General features: G+C 38.9%; 1 protein-coding gene across 3 annotated transcripts in view; it reads left to right on the plus strand.

The window, feature by feature from the left end:
* RB1CC1 (RB1 inducible coiled-coil 1) overlaps nucleotides 1-20,313 on the plus strand; it is a 136,583-nt gene that overhangs the window by 49,245 nt on the left and 67,025 nt on the right. For 2 of the 3 annotated variants that reach the window (XM_049860439.1, XM_049860440.1), the window contains exons 3-5: nucleotides 5,256-5,377; nucleotides 6,578-6,704; nucleotides 6,918-7,088. In XM_049860439.1, coding sequence (XP_049716396.1) covers nucleotides 5,307-5,377; nucleotides 6,578-6,704; nucleotides 6,918-7,088 — 369 coding nt within the window. In that variant the 5' untranslated portion in view covers nucleotides 5,256-5,306. Of the gene's footprint in view, nucleotides 1-5,255; nucleotides 5,378-6,577; nucleotides 6,705-6,917; nucleotides 7,089-20,313 lie in introns of those variants that run through there. The other variant, XM_049860441.1, reaches the window with a different exon arrangement.

Raw genomic sequence — 20,313 nt, forward strand, 5'->3', positions numbered from 1 at the left:
TTTTAACCTAGTAACCAATTGTGTGAGGTGTTTGGATATGTCTTGGAAGCCTTCATAGCTTTGCCCTGAGAGTGGGGGCATATGGAAGTCAGGTTATTAATGGAGTCTTAGCTCATGTCAGTCTCACAGTAGGTCTAGTGGGTCACTGAACCCATCCTGTAGTGATTTCCCCAGTTGTGGAATTCATTATTGCAATAGATATACTCAGCAACTGCAGAACCCCCACACTGGATCCCTGACAAATAGGATTTTATGGTAGGAAAAGCCAAGTGGAAGCCATTAGAACTCCCCCTACCTGGAAGATAGTAAGCCAAAAGTAATACGGCATTCCTGGAGAGATTGCAGAGATTACTGCCACCATCAAGGACTTGAAGGATGCAGGGGTGGTGACTCCCCCCACAACCTCATTCAACTTGCCTATTTGGCCTGTAAAAAACAGGTGGATCTTGGAGAATGACAGTAGATTATCAAAAACTTAACCAGGAGGTTGACTCCAATTGCAGCTGCTGTTCCAGATGTAATTTCATTGGTTGAGCAAATTAATCCATCTCCTGGCACCTTGTACGTAGCTGTCGATCTGGCCAATGCCTTTTCCTCCGTACCTGTTTCGAAGAACCATGAGAAGCAGTTTGCTTTCAGCTGGCAAGACCTTAACTTGGCCACCTCGTGGCTATATCAACTCTCCAGCCTTAGGTCATAATTTAGTTCACAGGAACCTTGATTGCCTTCCACAAGACTTCACATTGGTCCATTACATTGATGACATCGTACTGATTGGACCTAGTAAGGAAGAAGTGTCAATGACTCTGGACTTATTAGTAAAACAATTGCGTGCTAGTTGGTGGGAAATTAATCCCACAAAAATTCAGGCACCTTCCACCTCAGTGAAATTTCTAGAGGTCCAGTGGTGTGGGGGTATGTTGAGATATTCCTTCTAAAGTGAAGAATAAGGTATTGCATCTGGCTGCTCCCACAACTAAAAACGGAGCATAATGCGTAGTGGTTGTCTTTCAGTTTGAGAGGTAACACAGTCCTCATTTGGGTGTGCTACTCTGGCCTGTTTGTCAAGTGACTTGAAAAGCTGCTAGCTTTGAGTGGCACCCAGAACAAGAGAAGGCTCTGCAGCAGGTTCAGGCTGCCGTGTAAGCCGCTCTGCCCCTTGAGTCATATGATCCAGTTGATCCCATGATGCTTGAAGTGTCCGTGGCAGATAGAAATGTTATGTGGAGTCTTTGGCGGGCACTATTGGTGAATCACAGCGCAGACCCTTAGGATTTTGGAGCAAACCCTTGACGTCCTCTCCAGATAACTACTCTCCTTTTGAGAAACAGCTTTTGGCTTGTTACTGGGCCTTAGTAGAGACCGAATGCCTAACCATGGGCCACTAAGTCATCGTATGGCCTGAACTGCTTATCATAACTGGGTGTTATCTGACCAACAGAGTCATAAAGTTGGACATGCACAGCAGCAGTTCCAGATCTGGCCCAAGCAGGACCTGAAGGCACAAGTAAGTTGCATGAGGAAGTGACCCAAATGCCCATGGTCTCCACTTCTGGCACATTGCCTTTCATCTCCCAGTCTGCACCCATGGCCTTGTGGGGAGTTCCTTATGATCAGCTGACTGAAGAAGAGAAAACTCATGCCTGGTTTGCAGATGGTTCTACGACATACGCAGACACCACCCGAAAGTGGACAGCGGTTGCACTACAGCACCTCTCTGGGACCTCCCTGAAGGACAGTGGTGAAGGGAAATCCTCCCAATAGGCAGAACTTCGAGCAGTGCACCTGGTTGTTCACTTTACTTGGAAGGAGAAATGGCCAGATGTGTGGCGTGTGGCTGTGTACTGAATCGTGGGCTGTGGCAAATGGTTTGACTGGATGGTCAGGGTCATGGAAAGAACATGATTGGAAAATTGGAGACAAAGATTTATGGGGAAGAGGTATATGGATAGACCTCTCTGAATGGGCCAAAGAAGTGAAGATATTCATGTCTCATGTGATTGCTCACCAACGGGTGACCTCAGGAGAGGATGATTTTAACGATCAAGTGGGTAGGATGACGCATTTTGTGGAAGCTAGTCATTCTCTTTCCCCAGCTGCTGTTGTCATTGCTCAATGGGCTCATGAACAAAGTGGCCATGGTGGCAGGGATGGAGGATATGCATGGGCCCAGCAACATGGACTTCTACTCACCAAGGCTGACTTGGCTGTAGCCACCAGTGAGTGTCTAATCTGCCAGCAACAGAGACCAACACTTGAGTCCCTGATATGGCACCATCCCTTGAGGTGATCAGCCAGCAGCATGGTGGCAGGTTGATTGTGTTGGACCACTTCCATCGTGGAAAGGGCAGCGTTTTGTCCTTACTGGAATAGACACGCTGGATATGGATTTGCCTTCCCTGCACACAATGCTTCTGCTAAAACTACCATCCGTGGACTTAGAGAATGCCTTATCCACCATCATGGTATCCCACACAGTATTGCATCCAATTAGAGGCCTCACTTCACAGCAAACAAGTTGTGGCATTGCGCCCATACTCATGAAGTTCACTGGTCTTACCATGTCCCCCATCATCCTCAAAGCTGCTGGCTTGATAGAACAATGGTATGGCTTTCTAAGGACCCAATTACGGTACCAGCTAGGTGGCAGTACCTTGCAGGGTTGGGGCGGTGTTCTCCAGGAGGGTGTATATGCTCTAAACCAGTGTCCAGTGTATGGTGCTGTTCCTCCTATAGTCAGGATTCATGGGTCCAGGAATCAAGGGGTGGAAATGGGAATGGCACCACTCACTATTACCCTTAGTGACCCACTCGAAGGATTTTTGCTTCCTGTCCCCAGGACCTTATGCTCTGCATATCTAGATGTCTTATTTCCAAAGGGAGGAATGCTTCCACCTGGAGACATATCACTGATTCCATTGAAGTGGGAGCTAAGAATGCCACCTGGCCACCTTGGGCTCCTTATGCCTCTGGATCAACAGGCAAAGAAGGGAGTTACCCCATCTTGGTTGGTGTGATTGATCCTGATTACCAAGAGGAAATCTGATTGATATTATATAATGGAGGTAAAGAAGAGTGTATATGGAATGTAGGAGACCCCTTGGGGCATCTCTTAATACTACCATGCCCTGCGATTAAAAACTACAGCAACCCGTTTCCAACGCGACTGCTAATGGCCTAGACCCTTGAGGAATGAGGATTTGGGTCACCCACCAGGCAAAGAACCACGACCAACTGAGGTGCTTGCTGAGGGCAAATAGAAACAGAGAATACGTGATGGAAGAAGGTAGTTCTAAATATCAGTGACAACCATGTGACCAGTTACAGAAACAAGGACTGTGATTGCTATGAGTATTTCTGTTTTGTATGTGTGCATCTGATATTTTTGTTTGCTTATAAAATATAACACGTACACAGAACCAGTGCATTTTCCATTTTATGTGTGTTCCTTGTGTCATATTAGGCACAAGTATGACTTTGTAATTGTCTTTATTCAGAGATTGTGTATGGTTTAAGGAGATGTGTACATGTGCCAAGTTGACAGGGGGTGGACTGTGATGGTTAATATAGTGTGTCAGCTTGGCTGGGCCATGATTCTCAGTGTTTATATGTGATTATTCCCGCGATGGAATCTGCTGTGAGTAGCCGATCAGTTGAAGGGGGTTTACTTGGGGGTGTGGCCTACGTCTGAATATAAGCCGATGTTCTGGCTTTTTGCTTGGTCTGGATCCTGTGGCTGCCTCCTGTTCGTCTGACCTCTGGTTCTTGGGACTTGAGCTGTCAGCTTATCTACTGATCTTGGAATTCCTCTATCTTCGCAGTCTGTGAGTGGGAGCCCTGCCCTTCCACCTCCCAGTCTTGGGTTCGCCAGCCCCTGCAGCTTTGTGAATCAAGAGAAGCCTCTATCCTGATCCATGGACTTTGGACGTTTCAGCCTCTACAATCCCATGATCTGTTTTCTTGATATAGATCTCTCTATATATTTGTATGCTTTACTGGTTTTGCTTCTCTAGAGAGCCCAGCCTAAGACACTTGGATTTGCAGTTACTGCCCATGGAAGCAACAGTCAAGAAATTAAATTGTTGCATTGGGCAATTCTACTGCAAAAGACTTCTTTCAAGTGTCAAGAAGCAAAGATGTCACCTTGAGGACTAAGGTGTACCTGACCCAAGCCATGGTATTTTCATTCGCCTTGTATACGTGAAAGCTGGACAGTGATTAAGGAAGACTGAGAAAGAATGGATGCATTTGAAATATGGTGTTGGCAAAGAATAGTGAATATACTGTGGGCTGCCAGAGGATCAAATCTGTCTTGGAAGCAGTACAGCCAGAATGCTCCTTAGAAGCGAGGATGGCAAGGACTTTGGACATGTTATCAGGAGGGATCAGTCCCTGGAGAAGGACATCATGGTTTGTAGAGTAGAGAGTCAGCGAAAAAGAGGAAGACCCTCACTGAGATGGATGAACACAGTGGCTGCAACAATGGGCTCAAACAGCAACGACTGTGAGGATGGTGCAGGACTGGGCAGTGTTTTATTCCATTGTACATAAGGTCACTGTGAATCAGAACCAACTCGACGGCACCTAAGAATAACAAGTGAAATTGTAAGGAGGCTGGTAATGCAGTGGTCAAAGTACTGGGCTCCTAACTGAAAGGTCAGCAGTTCAAACTCACCAGCAGCTATGCAAGAGAAAAGTCCTGGCAATCTGCTCCTGTAAAGATTGTTGTCGTTAGGTGCCATTGAGTTGGTTCTGACCCTTAGCGACCTTGTGTACTAAAGAATGGAACACTGCCCTGGTCCTGTGCCGTCCTGACGATAATTGTTATGCTTAAGCCCATTGTTGCAGGCACTGTGTCAGTCCATCTCATTAGGAAACCATGTGGGGTAGTTCTATTCTGTAACACAAGGTCACTATGAGCCTGAATCTACTTGATGGCATGAAACAACAGGCAAAAATAGGGGAACAACTTTTGGAATTAGAAGATGTTTGATGAAACATTGTATTTTTATTTTTAATGTAGAGGAATAACATGATAACAGTCTAAAATGTACACGTAAGTATACCGACTTTTGTTCTAATCACTGACCTCAGTCATGCTTTTCTCTGCTTGTCTCATTTTTGTCATTTTTTTTTTAAAGCAGCAGTTTACTGAGTTGTACAGTTAACCATAGATTAAGATTGCTGTTTCTTATGATGAAAGTGTTTGTATTTGTTGTGTGTAAAATTGATCAATTTTCTTCTGTTTCTTTTAGCAACTGTATCAGAGTGTGAGGTGTAAATTCACAGAATCTAGAAAAATCATCATGAAGTTGTATGTATTTCTGGTCAATACTGGAACTACCCTAACATTTGACACTGAGCTTACAGTGCAAACGTGAGTTATTTCATATATTCTCTAATTTTCCATTTTGTATGCATGTAAAACGTTTGAAAAGAAATAATTGGTTTTGAGAAAAATAATCCATTATTAAGGAAGAGCAGCCATGTGCCAACTCTTAAATCATTTATCCCAATTCATTATGAATACAATTGTCATCTCTCTCAGAAGTGCTAAAGTTGTCTTTTTTTTCTGTTGTCCTTTGTTCTGTTTACATGAAAATATTGTCCACGATAAACAATCCTACCCATAAGCAAGAACAACAGAAAAACTGATTTCAAACAAAGCTATCATTATAAGTTCCTAAACCTCGTTGCTGTTATTGGTCTTTTGTATATTTTCTTTTTAAATTTTTTGATTTTTGTTGTTGAGTTGTAGTTCTTTTTGTATTCTGGATATTAAACACATCTCAGATCTATCATTCCCAAATATTTTTTCCCGTTCTGTGGATTACATTTCTTGATAAAGTCCACTTCTCCTATGTTTTTCTTTGATCTTTTGTTTTTATTCCTTCATGTGAATAAAGTAAATAGGGTTTGTTTGTTAATGAGAGAATAAAAGAAACTTTTTTATCCAGACTAGTGGAACTTCAGCTTTGCAGGGTTTTCAAGTATTTGATAATAAATTTCCTCCTGTTTTTGGAAAGTGGGGAGAGCTCTCAGACCTCCCAGAAGAGGGAAGGAGATAGGTGCAGTAAATATTATTTCTAAATCTGCTTATGTCTTAGTTTTAAATATGGAATTATGGAATTAGTTTATTTTTTCAAAGGACTAGTTTTCATTAAATATAGTTCTACATCTAAAGGAAAGTTTAGGAAAGATAGGAGAGAAAAGGAACTTTCCTGTAGCTTGGACTTAGTGTAGTTTGTTTAATACATTCTGAGGATTTTAGCATACTGATGCCAATTTAAGCATATTCTTTTGCTGTATTATATTTAGAGCACACATATAATTTGTGTACCTCCTGTATTTCATGGGCATGTTTTATAGATGTGGCACACAGATGCTTTATTCATCTAAGATCAGCCAATTAGTTGATTATGAAATCCAACTGAAGAAACAAGAAGCTTATATTTTTTATGTATGTTTTCGGGGAAAATTTTAAGAATTCAGACTTGAGGTTAAAGTCATTAGACTAAAAATACTTGTCATTAGGACAAATGTAAATAACCAAGTTTTTTTTTTTGTTGTTTTAAAGTGTGGCAGACCTTAAACATGCCATTCAAAGTAAATACAAGATTGCTATTCAGCACCAGGTGCTCGTGGTCAATGGAGGAGAATGCATGGCTGCAGATCGAAGAGTGTGCACGTACAGCGCTGGGACGGTAGGTGTCCAAGAGCCCTTTTGGACAAGGATACTCTACCTTCCCCATGAGATAGGGAGGTGGGAACTCAACATTCAGAAGTATGGTTTATGTGCTACGTGTATAAGGCAATATGAAAGTTTTATTTTGATCTTGAGCATTTGAATAACTATCAGATCATACATACTACTTCAGTTTTTTTTTTTTTTTTTTACGTTTTTGTTTTTAATATAGGACACAAATCCAATTTTTCTTTTTAATAAAGAAATGATCTTATGTGATCGTCCCCCGGCTATTCCTAAAACTACCTTTTCAACTGAAAATGACATGGAAATAAAAGTTGAAGAGTCTCTTATGATGCCTGCAGTTTTTCACACTGTAGCTTCAAGGACACAACTTGCAGTGGTAAGATACAAACAATTATTTTTTAAGACTACAATATAATTCATTATTTGCATCTAATATAGTTTAAAATTAAAAACGTTGTTGTTAGTTGCTGTCAAGTTGGCTCTGACTCATGGCAAACCCATGTAGCAGAATGAAACACTGCCTGGTGACAAACTGGTGGGTGTGGAAAATTTTTTAAAATTATGTCTTATTCATATAAATGATAATGTTTTCATGCACATTAGCTCAGTTATGCATTGCCACCGAGTCAGTTCTGACTCACGGTGAACTCCTACGTTACTAAGTAGAATTGAGCTCCAGAGGATTTTCTTGGCTGGAATCTTCACGGAAGCACATTGTCGGACCTTTCTTCTGCTGCACTGCTGGGTGGGTTTAAACCACCAAACTTCCACTTAGTAATCTAGCACAAACCGAGGCAGGGACCATCTTAGCTCATTGTTGTTGCTCTTGTTGTTAGGTGCTGTAGGGTTGGTTCCAACTCACGTGGACCCTATCTGTGTGTAACAGAATGAAATGCTGCCCAGTCCTGCACCATCTTCACAGTCGTTACTGTGTTTGAGCCCATTATTGCAGCCACTGTGTCATTGCATCTCCTTAAGGGCCTTCCTCTTTTTCGCTGACTCCCTGCTTTACCAAGCGTGATGTCCTTCTCCAGGGACTAGTCCCTCCTAATAACATGTCCGAATTATGCGAGATGAAGTTTCACGCTCCTTAGGAGCTTTCAGACCATACCTTCTAAGACAGATTTGTCCATTCTCCTGGCAGTACATGGTATATTCAGTATTTTTTGCCAGCACCGTAATTCAAATGCATCAATTCTTCTTCCATCTTATTCATTGTTCAGCTTTCGTATGCATATGAGGCGATTCAAAATACCATGGTTTGGGTCTGGTGCACCTTGGTCCTTAAAGTGACATCTTTGCTTTTTAACATTTTAAAAAGAGGCCTTTTGCAGTAGATGTGCCTAGTGCGATATGTTGTTGTTCAATTTCTTGGCTGATGCTTCCGTGGATGTTGATAGTGAATCAGAGTAAAATTCTTGACAACTTCAATATTTTCTCTATTAATTAGGATGTTGCCTACTGGTCCAGTTGTGAGAATTACCTCATTAGACATTAGTAAATATGAACTTATGGTTACATTTCTAAAAGCATTCAAAGCTGAATAGCATAATAGTCTAAATTACATAGGATACGTGCAGAAAACTTGGATAATAGTAAACTTCCTTGAAAAAGATTTTGTTGTTAGTATGTCTAGTCTTTAAAATATCAGTCCTATACACTGTTAATCATTCTGCATTGACCAAGAATTATGGATTTAAGAGTAGAAGAGTTGTTCATACACGAGTCGTTGGGCTTCTGGATGGCGAGATGCAGATAATTGTAGTCAACTGCGATAATTACGTCCTATAAAGTTACCACAAACACTGTGTTAGAGAATATTGGGCTGCTGTTCCTAGGGGAAATACAGGATTTGGTTCCTGTGAGGCTCTGATCATAGCATTTTCATCAACCAATTAATACATAATTATGTCTTCTGTCTCTGTGTGTTGAAGACACCTTATTTAATGTGTATTTCTTACAAATAATTATATGCAGTATTTCCTTACGATAAAACACTAGCTGAGCAGGGTTTAACATTTTCCTGGCCCTGGGTAATGTGATCATAATTTTTTTGACTTTCATACTCACAACAATGCTGTCTACTATGCCTTTTTTTTTTTTTTTTAACCAGGAGTCATCTCATGAATCCGTAAATTTTTTCCGTAGGTTCATCACATGCTAGAGATGTTACTTTAGCATGTTGTGGAGTGACCTCATGTACAGATTGGCAAATTCCTCTTCCTTTTTCTGAATGTGCCGTACTGTTGATTCATTAACATTGAACACATAGCTAACTCATGTAACACATGTTTGAGTGAAACATAGCTAATAAACATATTTTCTCTGTAAGGCACATTATAGCATGCTTGCACTTAAGAATGCTAGACAGCTTTCAGACATGATAAAAACAGACATGCCTTCAAATCAATAAAATAACCATATTTATCTTATAAAAAACTGTATGTATAAAATTCTATTATCGTTAAGTATTAACATTCGTTGAGTTTGTTTTAATGTAGTATTAAGGGGTGACTATGTGTGTATGTGTGTATATGTCTTCCCTGACATCTACCAGCTCTAAATATCTTTACTTAAGCCAAATGCAAGCGTGTTTCTTCTGATTCTGATCTTCACTGTTCTAGGATAGATCGATCGTACAAGTCAAAGAGCATAGTTCTTCAGGTTCCAAGTCTAAGATTTCAGGCACCAGCCATAATCTCAGGGGTTCTGAGAGTCACCTTCAGTACTGATTTGATGGCTACAAATTTGGTGCTTTCCATTACCCCCTCAGGTTTGATGGTTCACTAGAACAACTCAAAGAACTCAGGAAAGTACTACACTCATGATTATACTTTTATTATAGTAAAAAGGATACACATGAAGGGACAAATAGGGAGAGATTTGAAGAGTCCTTAGTGTCTGTGCCCCAAGAGATCACCTTCTGGTACATGGATGTCACTAACCAGGAAGCTCACTTGCACTTTAATGTCTAGAGTTATATGCATGTATGTATGTGTGTTTAATTTCATAGGCATGATTGATTGAATCATTGCCCCTGTAGTTGAACTCAACCTTCATCCTTCCTCCCCTGATTTGATGGCTTTTTCTGGCATGTTCAGCCCCCATCTGACAGTCACTTTGTTAGCATAACAAACATTCCAATCTCTCAGGAAATTCCAAGGGTTTAGAGGTTACCTCCAAAGAGTCAGGTAAAAAAAAACACAATCTTTTGGTAAATTTTAACTGTATACCTCAAAAGTATATGCATTTGTGAAACTACACCAGTTTTCACATATGCTACAACATTAAAAGGGAATAACCTCATCTTTCTGTAACATATTTAATAAGTATTAGAAAACTCCAAAATGCTTTTGAGAGGACAAAAGTATTTCTCAAAACACATTCTGTAAACCAAATCTACATGAGTCCTTTAAACTTGTTTTTTTTATTATTAACAGAGTAAAAATATTGATGTACTGATAAACTAGTAAAATCCTAGGCTGTACTTTTGCTGAATTTAAAAAATAATAAAATTTTGATTTGGATACTACCTGCTGATAGAAAACACATTCTGTAAACCAAACTTACATGAGTCCTTTACCTTTTTTTTTATTAACAGTAAAAATACTGACATACTAATAAACTAGTAAAAAGCTAGGCTGTACCTTTGCTGAATTAAAAAAAAAATAATAAAGTTTTGGTTTGGATACTACATGCTGATAGAAAAAAAGTAATATTAAATACTTGTGACCAAAATGAAAGGATAACCAAATGGGATATATATATAAATTTCAAGTGATTAGGGAGAAATAGAAAACCAAATAAACAAAAAGGCATTACGTAAAAATCAAGCAAGTATTATACAGAGAAAAAGCACATTCATATATATCAAGAATCATTAAATATGAGCTGGCATCTGATTTTAAAAAGATCTAAAAAGCAGATGAAATGAGAAAGAACAACATTGCTGTTGAGATGCAAAGTTGGTGTTCTGAGATTCAGGTGGAGGAGATAAAGAAAAATCCAGAGCATTCTAAATATCATTTCCTATTAGAACAGAGGCTTTCTTCCAGAAATGACTGGTTTCTCATCTTGGCGGAGTAAAATAAGGCAAACCTTGAGATATCATGTGTCAGAAAGTAAGGAAGCACATGTCAAAAAGACACAAAATATTAATAATGTGGGTAATGATATTAGTTACTACATAGCTGACTCCCACACACGATGACCCCATGATACCGCTAAAAAGGATTCTTGAGGTAGAAGAGGTGTAAAACCTAGAACTAACTTAGAATTAGAAGTAAACTACCCCCCAATATGGGGGTACAGCGTGACAAGTAAAAACATTCTAAAGGTTTCATCTAGGCAAGAGTCAAGAGAGGCTTAAGAAAAAGCACGGGATCATAGTAGTGAAGTGGAAACATTTGAAGACTGCAGTGTAAGGCTCAGCATGAATCCACTCCCCAAAAATGTGGCTGTCCAGTCCTCACATTCCCACTTCTCCATCCTCATTCCCACCCACCCCTAAGGCACCATCCGTCTCTGACCCTAGCCACCCAGAGATGGGTAAGAGCGCACAAATAAAAAGACACTGTCATTCAGACTGACAAATAGGCAGATGCTAGCCGCAAGTATGGGGAGTCCACGTGACACCCCAGCCTTTTTACCTGCTGGCCACAAATTCAGGGTTGGTTTCCCACTATGCCTTCAGGATGCCAGCCGCAAGGTGGAGAGTTCATATAACACCTTTACTTTCTGACCGGCTGCCTCCTACCACCACTTTGGAATGACTCAAAGAATTCACAGAGAATATACTGTACTCACAACTACAAATTTGTTATAGCCAAAAAAGATACAAATAAAGAGACAGGGTGAGGTCTGGGAGGGTTCCCAACATGAAACGTTCATATACCAAGGGATGTACTACCCTCCCAAGAGAAGATGTTTTTGTCAACCAAGAAGCTCTCGGAGCCTTACTGTTCAGGGCATTTCATCAGCCAGTCCTGTATAAAATTTATAAATTTTTTTTTTTTTTTTTTTTTTAATCCTGTGTAATAGGCTAAATCATGCCTCCTGAAGCTAATTGATATTGACATCCTAGGTGAGTCTTGGAAACCCTGGTGGCGTAGTGGTTAAGTGCTACGGCTGCTAACCAAAGGGTCGGCAATTGGAATACGCCAGGCGCTCCTTGGAAACTCTATGGGATAGTTCTACTCTGCCCTATAGGGTCGCTATGAGTCGGAATTGACTCGATGGCACTGGGTGGGTGAGTCTTGTTTGGCCAGCACCACTTGCCAGCAGAACATCTCAGATATGGCTTAGAAATCTCAAACCAAGTCATCTTCCAGGAGACAAGGATAAATACCACCTTACTTGAGGTAAAACTAGGTCCTTTACCTCACAGAGGCCTGATGTTCTTGAGGGATTATAAGGAGCAGTAGAGAATAAGGAAAAATAATAATTGTATTAATCTACCAAGGAAATAATAGAAACAGTAAATTAATGAATACAAAACATAACATGAAATTAATATGATTTTAGTATATCAGTGGTTTGTTTTAATGTACCCATTTTTCCCTTATTAAAAGATAAACTTGATAAGATAATTAAGAAAAAAGTATAACATTCATAAATAGTTTTAAAACAGTTTGCTCAAGTGTGAAAAGAAAGGGATACACAGTTTTAATAGGTAAATGCAAGCTGATAAGGAATTAAAAGTAGACTTTAAAGTTAAAGCATTAGAACAAAGAAATGTTAGGTAATAATAAAAGTTCAATTTATGAAAAAGTCAGATCTGTATTTGCCAATTAAAACAAACAAAAAAAAAGAAAACCAAACCCATTGCTGTCCGGTCAACTCCAACCAAGCAACCCAATGATAAGGACAGAGTAGAACTGTCCCAAAGGGTTTCCAAGAATTCAGACTGCCGACCTTTTAGGTAGCAGGCGTAGCCAGTGTGCAACTAGGGCTTCATTTGCCAATTACCGAAGGAAAATAATAATAAAGTAACAGTTATCAGAAATCCCAGAGAACTTAATAAAATATAACGGGAGATTATAATGCATCTCTTATGTAATCATACAGTCCAAGTGGATTAGGTTTAATACTTTATGTCCTGAAACTGGAGAGTATACTTTTTCTATATGTTTATGAAATATAAATACTTCAATTACCAGTTTAAATTTTTTCAGCAGATGACTATCAAGACAATATTATGAGCAAAGAGGGTTTATTCTAAGAATGCAAGGATGGTTTAATATTTGGGAATGTATTGATAAAATTAACTGCATCAATCTTTAATATCTTAAAGGAAAACAACTGTAGGATCATATTAATATATCCCAAAAGAGGCATTTGTTAAAATTCAGCAGCTTTTCTTAGTAAATAAGATAATCTTAGAAAGAGACAAATATACAGACTTGAACAAAAATGAAAATATAAACAGCTCTCAACTCAGTGAAATGGTAGTGGTTACCTTGAGAACTATAGCTTAATTTAATATGCTCAATCTTTTTTTTTTTTTTTCCTTTATAGAGTGTCTGTTTCTACTCTGAGCAATGACAAAATTTTTATACCTTACTATTCCCTCCTCCCTATCGTCCTTTCTTCTTCATTTTCCAATTTTGGTTTGTTATGTTGTTACTGTTAGGTGCCATCGAGTTGGCTCCAACACATAGCGACCTTATGTACAACAGAACAAAACACTGCCCGGTCCTACCATCCTCACAGTTGTTGCTGTGCTTAAGCCTGTTGTTGCAGCCACTGTGTCAGTCCATTTCATTGAGAGTTTTCCTCTTTTTTGATGACCCTCCACTTTACCAACCAAGATGTCTTTCTGCAATGACTGGTCCCTCCTGACAACATGTCCAAAGTATGTGACACATAGTCCTGCCATCCTTGCTTCTAAGGAGCATCCTGGTTGTACTTCTTACAAGACAGATTTGCTCGTTCTTTTGGTAGTCCACGCTCTATTCAGTATTCTTCACCAACGTCACAATTCAAAAGGCATCAGTTCTTCTTTGATGTTCCTTTAGCATGCGTAGGAGGCAACTGAAAACACCGTGGCTTGGGTAAGGCGCACCTTGTTCTTCAAGGTGACGTCCCTACTTTTTAACACTTCAAAGCGGTCTTTTGCAGCTGATTTGCTCAATGCATCTTTTGATTTTTTTTTTTAATTTTTATTGTGCTTTAAGTGAAAGTTCACAAACCAAGTCAGACTTTCATACAAAAACGTATATACACCTTGCTATATACTCCTAGTTGCTCTCCCTGTAATGAGGCAGCACACTCCTTCCCTCCACTCTCTATTTTCATGTCCCTTTGGCCAGCTTCTGACCCCCTCTGCGGTCTCATCTCTTCTCCAGACAAGAGCTGCCCACATAGTCTCATGTGTCTACTTGATCCAAGGAGCTCACTCTTTACCAGTATCATTTTCTGTCCCATAGTCCGGTCCAGTCCCTGTCTGAAAGAGTTGTCTTTGTGAGTAGTTCCTGTCTTGGGCTAACAGAAGGTCTGGGGACCGTGACCTCTGGGGTCCTTCTAGTCTCAGTCAGACCATTAAGTCTGGTCTTTTTACCAGAATTTGGGGTCTGCATCCCATTACTCCCCTGCTCCCTCAGGGGCTCTCTGTTGTGTTCCCTGTTAGGGCATCATCGGCTGTAGCCAGGCACCATCTAATTCTGCTGGTCTCAGGCTGATTTAGTCTCTGGTTTATGTGGCCCTTTCTGTCTCTTGGGCTCATAATTACCTTGTGTCTTTGGTGTTGTTCATTCTCCTTTGCTCCAGGTGGGTTGAGACCCACTGATGCATCTTAGATGGCCTCTTGCTAGCTTTTAAGACCCCAAACACCACTAGTGGGATGCAGAATGTTTTCTTAATAGATTTCATTATGCCAGTTGACTTAGATGTCCCCTGAAACCATGGTCACCAAACCCCCACTCCTGCTATGCTGGCCTTCGAAGTGTTCAGTTTATTCAGGAAACTTCTTTGCTTTTGGTTTAGTCCAGTTGTGCTGATCTCTCCTGTATTGTGTGTTGTCTTTCCCTTCACATAAAATAGATCTATTATCTAATTAGTGAAAACCCCTCTCCCTCCCTCCCCACTCTCATAACCGTCAAAGAATATTTTCTTCTCTGTTTAAACTATTTTCCAAGTTCTTATAATAGTGGTCTCATACAATATTTGTCCTTTTGCAACTGACTGATTTCACTAAGCATGATGCCTTCCAGATTCCTCCATGTTATGAAATGTTTCACAGATTCATCATTGTTCTTTATCAATGCATAGTATTCCATTATGTGAATATACCATAATTTATTTGACCATTCATCCATTGGTGGGCACCTTGGTTGCTTCCATCTTTTTGCTATTGTAAACAGTGCTGCAACGAACATGGGTGTGCATATATCTGTTCGTGTAAAGACTCTTATTTCTCTAGGTTATATTCCAAGGAGTGGGATTGCTAGATCCTATGGTAGTTCTATTTCTAGTTCTTTAAGGAAGCGCCAAATGGATTTCCAAAGTGGTTGTACCATTTTACTTAACACCAGCAGTACAGAAGTGTTCAGTCTCTCCAGAGCCTCTCCAACATTTATTATTTTGTGCTTTTTGGGTTAATGCCAACCTTGTAGGAGTGAGATGGAATCTCCTCGTAGTTTTGAATTGCATTTTCTCTGATGCCTGATGATCATGAGCATTTCCTCATGTATCTTTTAGCTACCTGAATGTTTTCGTTAGTGAGGTACCTGTTCGTATCCTTTGCTCATTTTTTTAATTGGGTTATTTGTCTTTTTGTAACTGAGCTTTTGCAGTATCATGTAGATTTCAGAGACCAGACGCTGATTGGAAATATCATAGTTAAAAACTTTTTCCCACTCTGTAGGTAATCCTTTTACTCTTTTGGTGAAGTCTTTGGATGAGTGTAGGTGTTTGATTTTTAGGAGCTGCCAGTTATCTAGTTTCTCTTCTGAATTGTTAGTAATAATTTGTATACTGTTTATGCCATATATTAGGGCTTCTAGCGTTGTCCCTATTTTTTCTTCCATGATCTTTATCATTTTAGGTTTTATATTTAGGTCTTTGATCCATTTTGAGTTAGTTTTTGTGCATGGTGTTAAGTATGGGTCTTGTTTCTTTTTTTTGCTGATGGATATCCAGTTGAAGAGACCGTCTTTTGCCCGTTTAACAGACTTTGGGCCGTTATCAAATATTAGCTGTTCATAAGTGGATGGATTTATGTCTGGATTCTCAGTTCCATTCCATTGGTTTATGTATCTGTTATTGTACCAGTCCCAGGCTGTTTTGACTACTGTGGTGGTATAATAGGTTCTAAAATCAGGTAGAGTGAGGCTCCCACTTTATTCTTCTTTTTCAGTGCTGCTTTACTTATCTGGGGCCTCTTTCCCTTCCATATGAAGTTGGTGATTTGTTTCTCCATCTCATTAAAAAATGTCTTTGGAATTTGGTTTGGAATTGCATTGTATCTATAGATCGCTTTTGGTAAAATAGACATTTTTGCAATGTTTAAGCCTCCTATCCATGAGTAAGTTATGTTTTTCCACTTATTTAGGTCTCTTGTGTTTTCTTGCAGTAGTGTCTTGTAGTTTTCTTTGTGTAGGTCTTTTATACCTATAGTAAGATTTATTCCTAAGTATTTTTATGTTTTGGGGGGCTACTGTAAATGGTCTTGATTTGGTGATTTCCTCTTCGATGTTCTTTTTATTGGTGTAGAGGAATCCAACAGATTTTTGTATGTTTTATCTTGTATCCTGATGCCCTGCTGAACTCTTCTATTAATTTCAGTAGTTTTTTTGAGGATTCTTTAGGGTTTTATGTGTATAAGATCATGTTATCTGCAAAGAGAGATATTTTTACTTCTTCCATACCAATCTGGATGCACTTGATTTTGTTATCTAGCCTACCTGCTCTGGCTAGGACCTCTAGCACAATGTCGAATAAGAGTGGTGATAAAGTGCATTCTTTTCTGGTTCCCAAGTCTCAGGGGGAACATTTTCAAATGCTCCATTTAGGATGGTGTTGGCTGTTGGCTTTGTATAAATGCCCTTTATTATGTTGAGGAATTTTCCTTCTATTCCTATTTTGCTGAGAGTTTTTATCATGAATGAGTGTTGAACTTTGTCACACGCCTCTTCTGCATCAGTTGATAAGATCATGTGGTTCTTGTCTTTTGTTTTATTTATATGATGGATTAATTAATTTTTTTTCTAATGTTGAACCATCACTGCATACCTGGTATGAATCCCACTCCTTCACGGTAAAGTATTTTGTTGATACGTTGTTGAATTCTATTGGCTGGAATTTTTCTTGAGGGTTTTTGCATCTAAGTTCACGAGGGTTACAGTTCTATGATTTTTTTGTGGTGTCTTTCCTTGGTTTTGGTATCAGGGATATGGCGGCTTCATAGAATGAGTTTGGGAGTATTCTGTCCTTTTCTACACTCTGAAATACCTTTAGTAGTACTAGTGTTAACTCTTCTCTGAAAGTTTGGTAGAACTCTGCAGTGCAGCTGTCAGGACCAGGGCTTTTTTTTGTTGGGAGTTTTTTGATTAGCTTTTCAGTCTCTACTTTTGTTGTGGGTCTCTTTAGTTGTTCTACCTCTGTTTGTGTTAGTTTAGGTAGGTAATGTGTTTCTAGGAATACATCCATTTCTTCTAGGTTTTCAAATTTGTTCAAGTATAGTTTTTCATAGTACTCTGATATGATTCTTTTAATTTCAGTTGGGTCTGTTGTAATATCACTCATCTCATTTCTTATTCAGGTTATTTGCTTCCTCTCCTGTTTTTCTTTTGTCAGTTTGGCCAGTGGTTTATCAGTTTTGTTGATTTTTTTCAAAGAACCAGCTTTTGGTCTTGTTAATTGTTTCAATTGTTTTTCTGTTCTCTATTTCATTACTTCTGCTCCAATTTTTATTATTTGCTTTCTTCTGGTGCCTGAGGGTTTCTTTCCTTTTTTTTTTTTTTTTTTTGCCCACTTTCTCTTTGTAGGGATAATTCTTTGATTTTTGCTCTTCTTTTTGGATGTGTGGATTTATTGATATAAATTGACCTCTGAGCACTGCTTTAGCTGTGCTGCAAAGGTTCTGAAAGCAAGTGTTTTCATTGTCATTGGATTCTATGGATATCTTTATTCCATCCTTAATGACTTCTATAACGCAGTCGTTTTTGAGTAAGGCATTTGTTCAGTTTCCAAGTGTGTGATTTCCTTTTCCTGCTTTTTCTGTTATTGATTTCTCCTTTTATGACCTTATAGTCAGAGAAGATGCTTTGTAATATTTTGATGTTTTGGTTTCTGCTAAGGCTTGCTTTATGACCTAATATGTGGTCTATTCTAGAGAATGTTCCGTGTGCACTAGAAAAGAAAGTATACTTGGTTGCTGTTGAGTGGAGTGTTCGGTATATGTTTATGAGGTCAAGTTGGTTGATTGTAGCAATTAGATCTTCCATGTGTCTGTTGAGCTTCTTACTGGAAGTCCTATCCTTCTCCGAAAGTGGTGTGTTGAAGTCTCCTACTATAATTGTGGAGCAGTCTATCTCACTTTTCAATGCTCATAAAGTTTGTTTTATGTATCTTGCATCCCTGTCATTGGGTGCATAAATATTTAATATGGTTATAGCCTTCTGGTATATTGTCCCTTTAATCATTATATAGTGTCCTTCCTTATCCTTTGTGGTGGATTTAACTTTAAAGTCTATTTTGGCAGAAATTAATATTGCCACTCCTGCTCTTTTTTGATTGTTGTTTGCTTGATATATTTTTTTCCCATCCTTTGAGTTTTAGTTTGTTTGTGTCTTTAAGTCTTAAGGTTTTTCTCTTGTAGGCAGCATGTAGACGGATCATGTTTTTTTATTCATTCTGCCAGTCTTCTGTATCTTTATTGGTGCACTTAGTTTATTTACATTCAATGTAGTTATAGATAGGTATGAGTTTAGTGCTATTATTTTGATGTCTTTTTTTGTGTGTTGTTGACATTTTCTTTTTCCCACCTAGTTTTTTGTGCTGAGGAGTTTATGTTTTGTCTTTTCCTCTTACTTGTTGTTGTTGATTTTGGGTTGAGTCTCTTTTTTTTTTCCTAGTATTTTATTTTGAGGAGTAGGATTGTTAGTCTCGTTTGTCATTACCTTATTACTTACCCCTATTTTTCTAAGTTTAGACCTAACTCTTATTTTTTTGGATTGCCTTGTTTTCCTCTCCATATGAAAGATCTATGACTACATTTCCTGGTCCATCTTTATTTTTTTAATGTTGTCTTCTTTTACATAATGACATCGCCTTTTCCCTGTTTTGAGCATTTTCTTATCTTGATTTATTTTTGTGATTTCCCTATCTGGGATGACATCTGATTGCTCTGTCCTGTGTTCTCTTTTTGGATTGAAATCTGGTATTATTGATTTTCTAACCAGAGAACTGCCTTTAGCATTTCTTGTAGTTTTAGTTTGGTTTTTACAAATTTTCTAGACTTCTGTATATCTGGAAACGTCCTAATTTCGTCTTCATATTTGAGAGACAGTTTTACTGGATATGTGATTCTTGGCTGGCGGTTTTTTTCCTTCAATGCTTTATATAAGTTATCCCATTGCTTTCTTGCCTGCATGGTTTCTGCCGAGTACCCAAACCCAAACCCACTTCCGTCAAGTCGATTCCTACTCATAGTGACCCTATAGGACAGAATAGAACTGCCGCATAGCGTTTCCAAGGAGCATCTGGCGGATTCGAACTGCCGACCTTTGGTTAGCAGCCATGGCACTTAACCACTACGCTACCAGGGTTTCTTTCTGCCAAGTAATCAGAGTTTATTCTCATTGACTCTCCTTTTTTAGGTGACTTTCTGTTTATCCCTAGCTGCTCTTAAAATTCTCTCTTTGTCTTTAGTTTTGGCAAGTTTGATTGTAATATGTTTTGGTGACTCTCTTTTAAGATCTACCTCATGTGGAGTACAATGAGCATCTTGGATAGATATCTCCTGGTGGCGTAGTGGTTAAGTGCTATGGCTGCTAACCAAAGGTTCGGCAGTTTGAATCTGCCAGGTGCTCCTTGGAAACTCTATGGGGCAGTTCTCCTCTGTCCTATAGGGTCACTATGAGTCGGAATCAACTCGATGGCACTGGGGTTTTCTTTCATGATGTCAGGGACATTTTCTTCCAACAAATCTTCAACAATTCTCTGTGTATTTTCTGTTTTCCCTCCTTCTTCTGGTACTTCAGTCTCTCTTAGTTTATTTCTCGTGATAGAGTCCCACATGATTCTTAAGTTTTCTTCATTTCTTTAAATCCTTTTTTTCTGTTTTTTTCTTTGAATATATTGGTGCCAAATGCTTTATCTTCAGTCTCACCAATTCTGCCTTCCACTTGCTCTCTTCTGCTCCTCTGACTTTCTATTGAGTTGTCTAATTCTGTAATTTTATTGCTAATCTTCTGAATTTCTGATTGCTCGTTCTCTATGGATTCTTGCAGGTTATTAAATTTTTCGTTATGTTCTTTAAAACTTTTTTAATTTCTTCAGTTACTTTATCTCTGTGTTCCTTGGTTTGTTCTATGTATTGCCCGATCTCCTTTCTGATATTGTTCCAGATGTTTTGAAGTGTTTTGTGTATTAATCTTCCA

Source organism: Elephas maximus, chromosome 19, assembly GCF_024166365.1.
Source record: "Elephas maximus indicus isolate mEleMax1 chromosome 19, mEleMax1 primary haplotype, whole genome shotgun sequence".
Taxonomy (NCBI): domain Eukaryota; kingdom Metazoa; phylum Chordata; class Mammalia; order Proboscidea; family Elephantidae; genus Elephas; species Elephas maximus.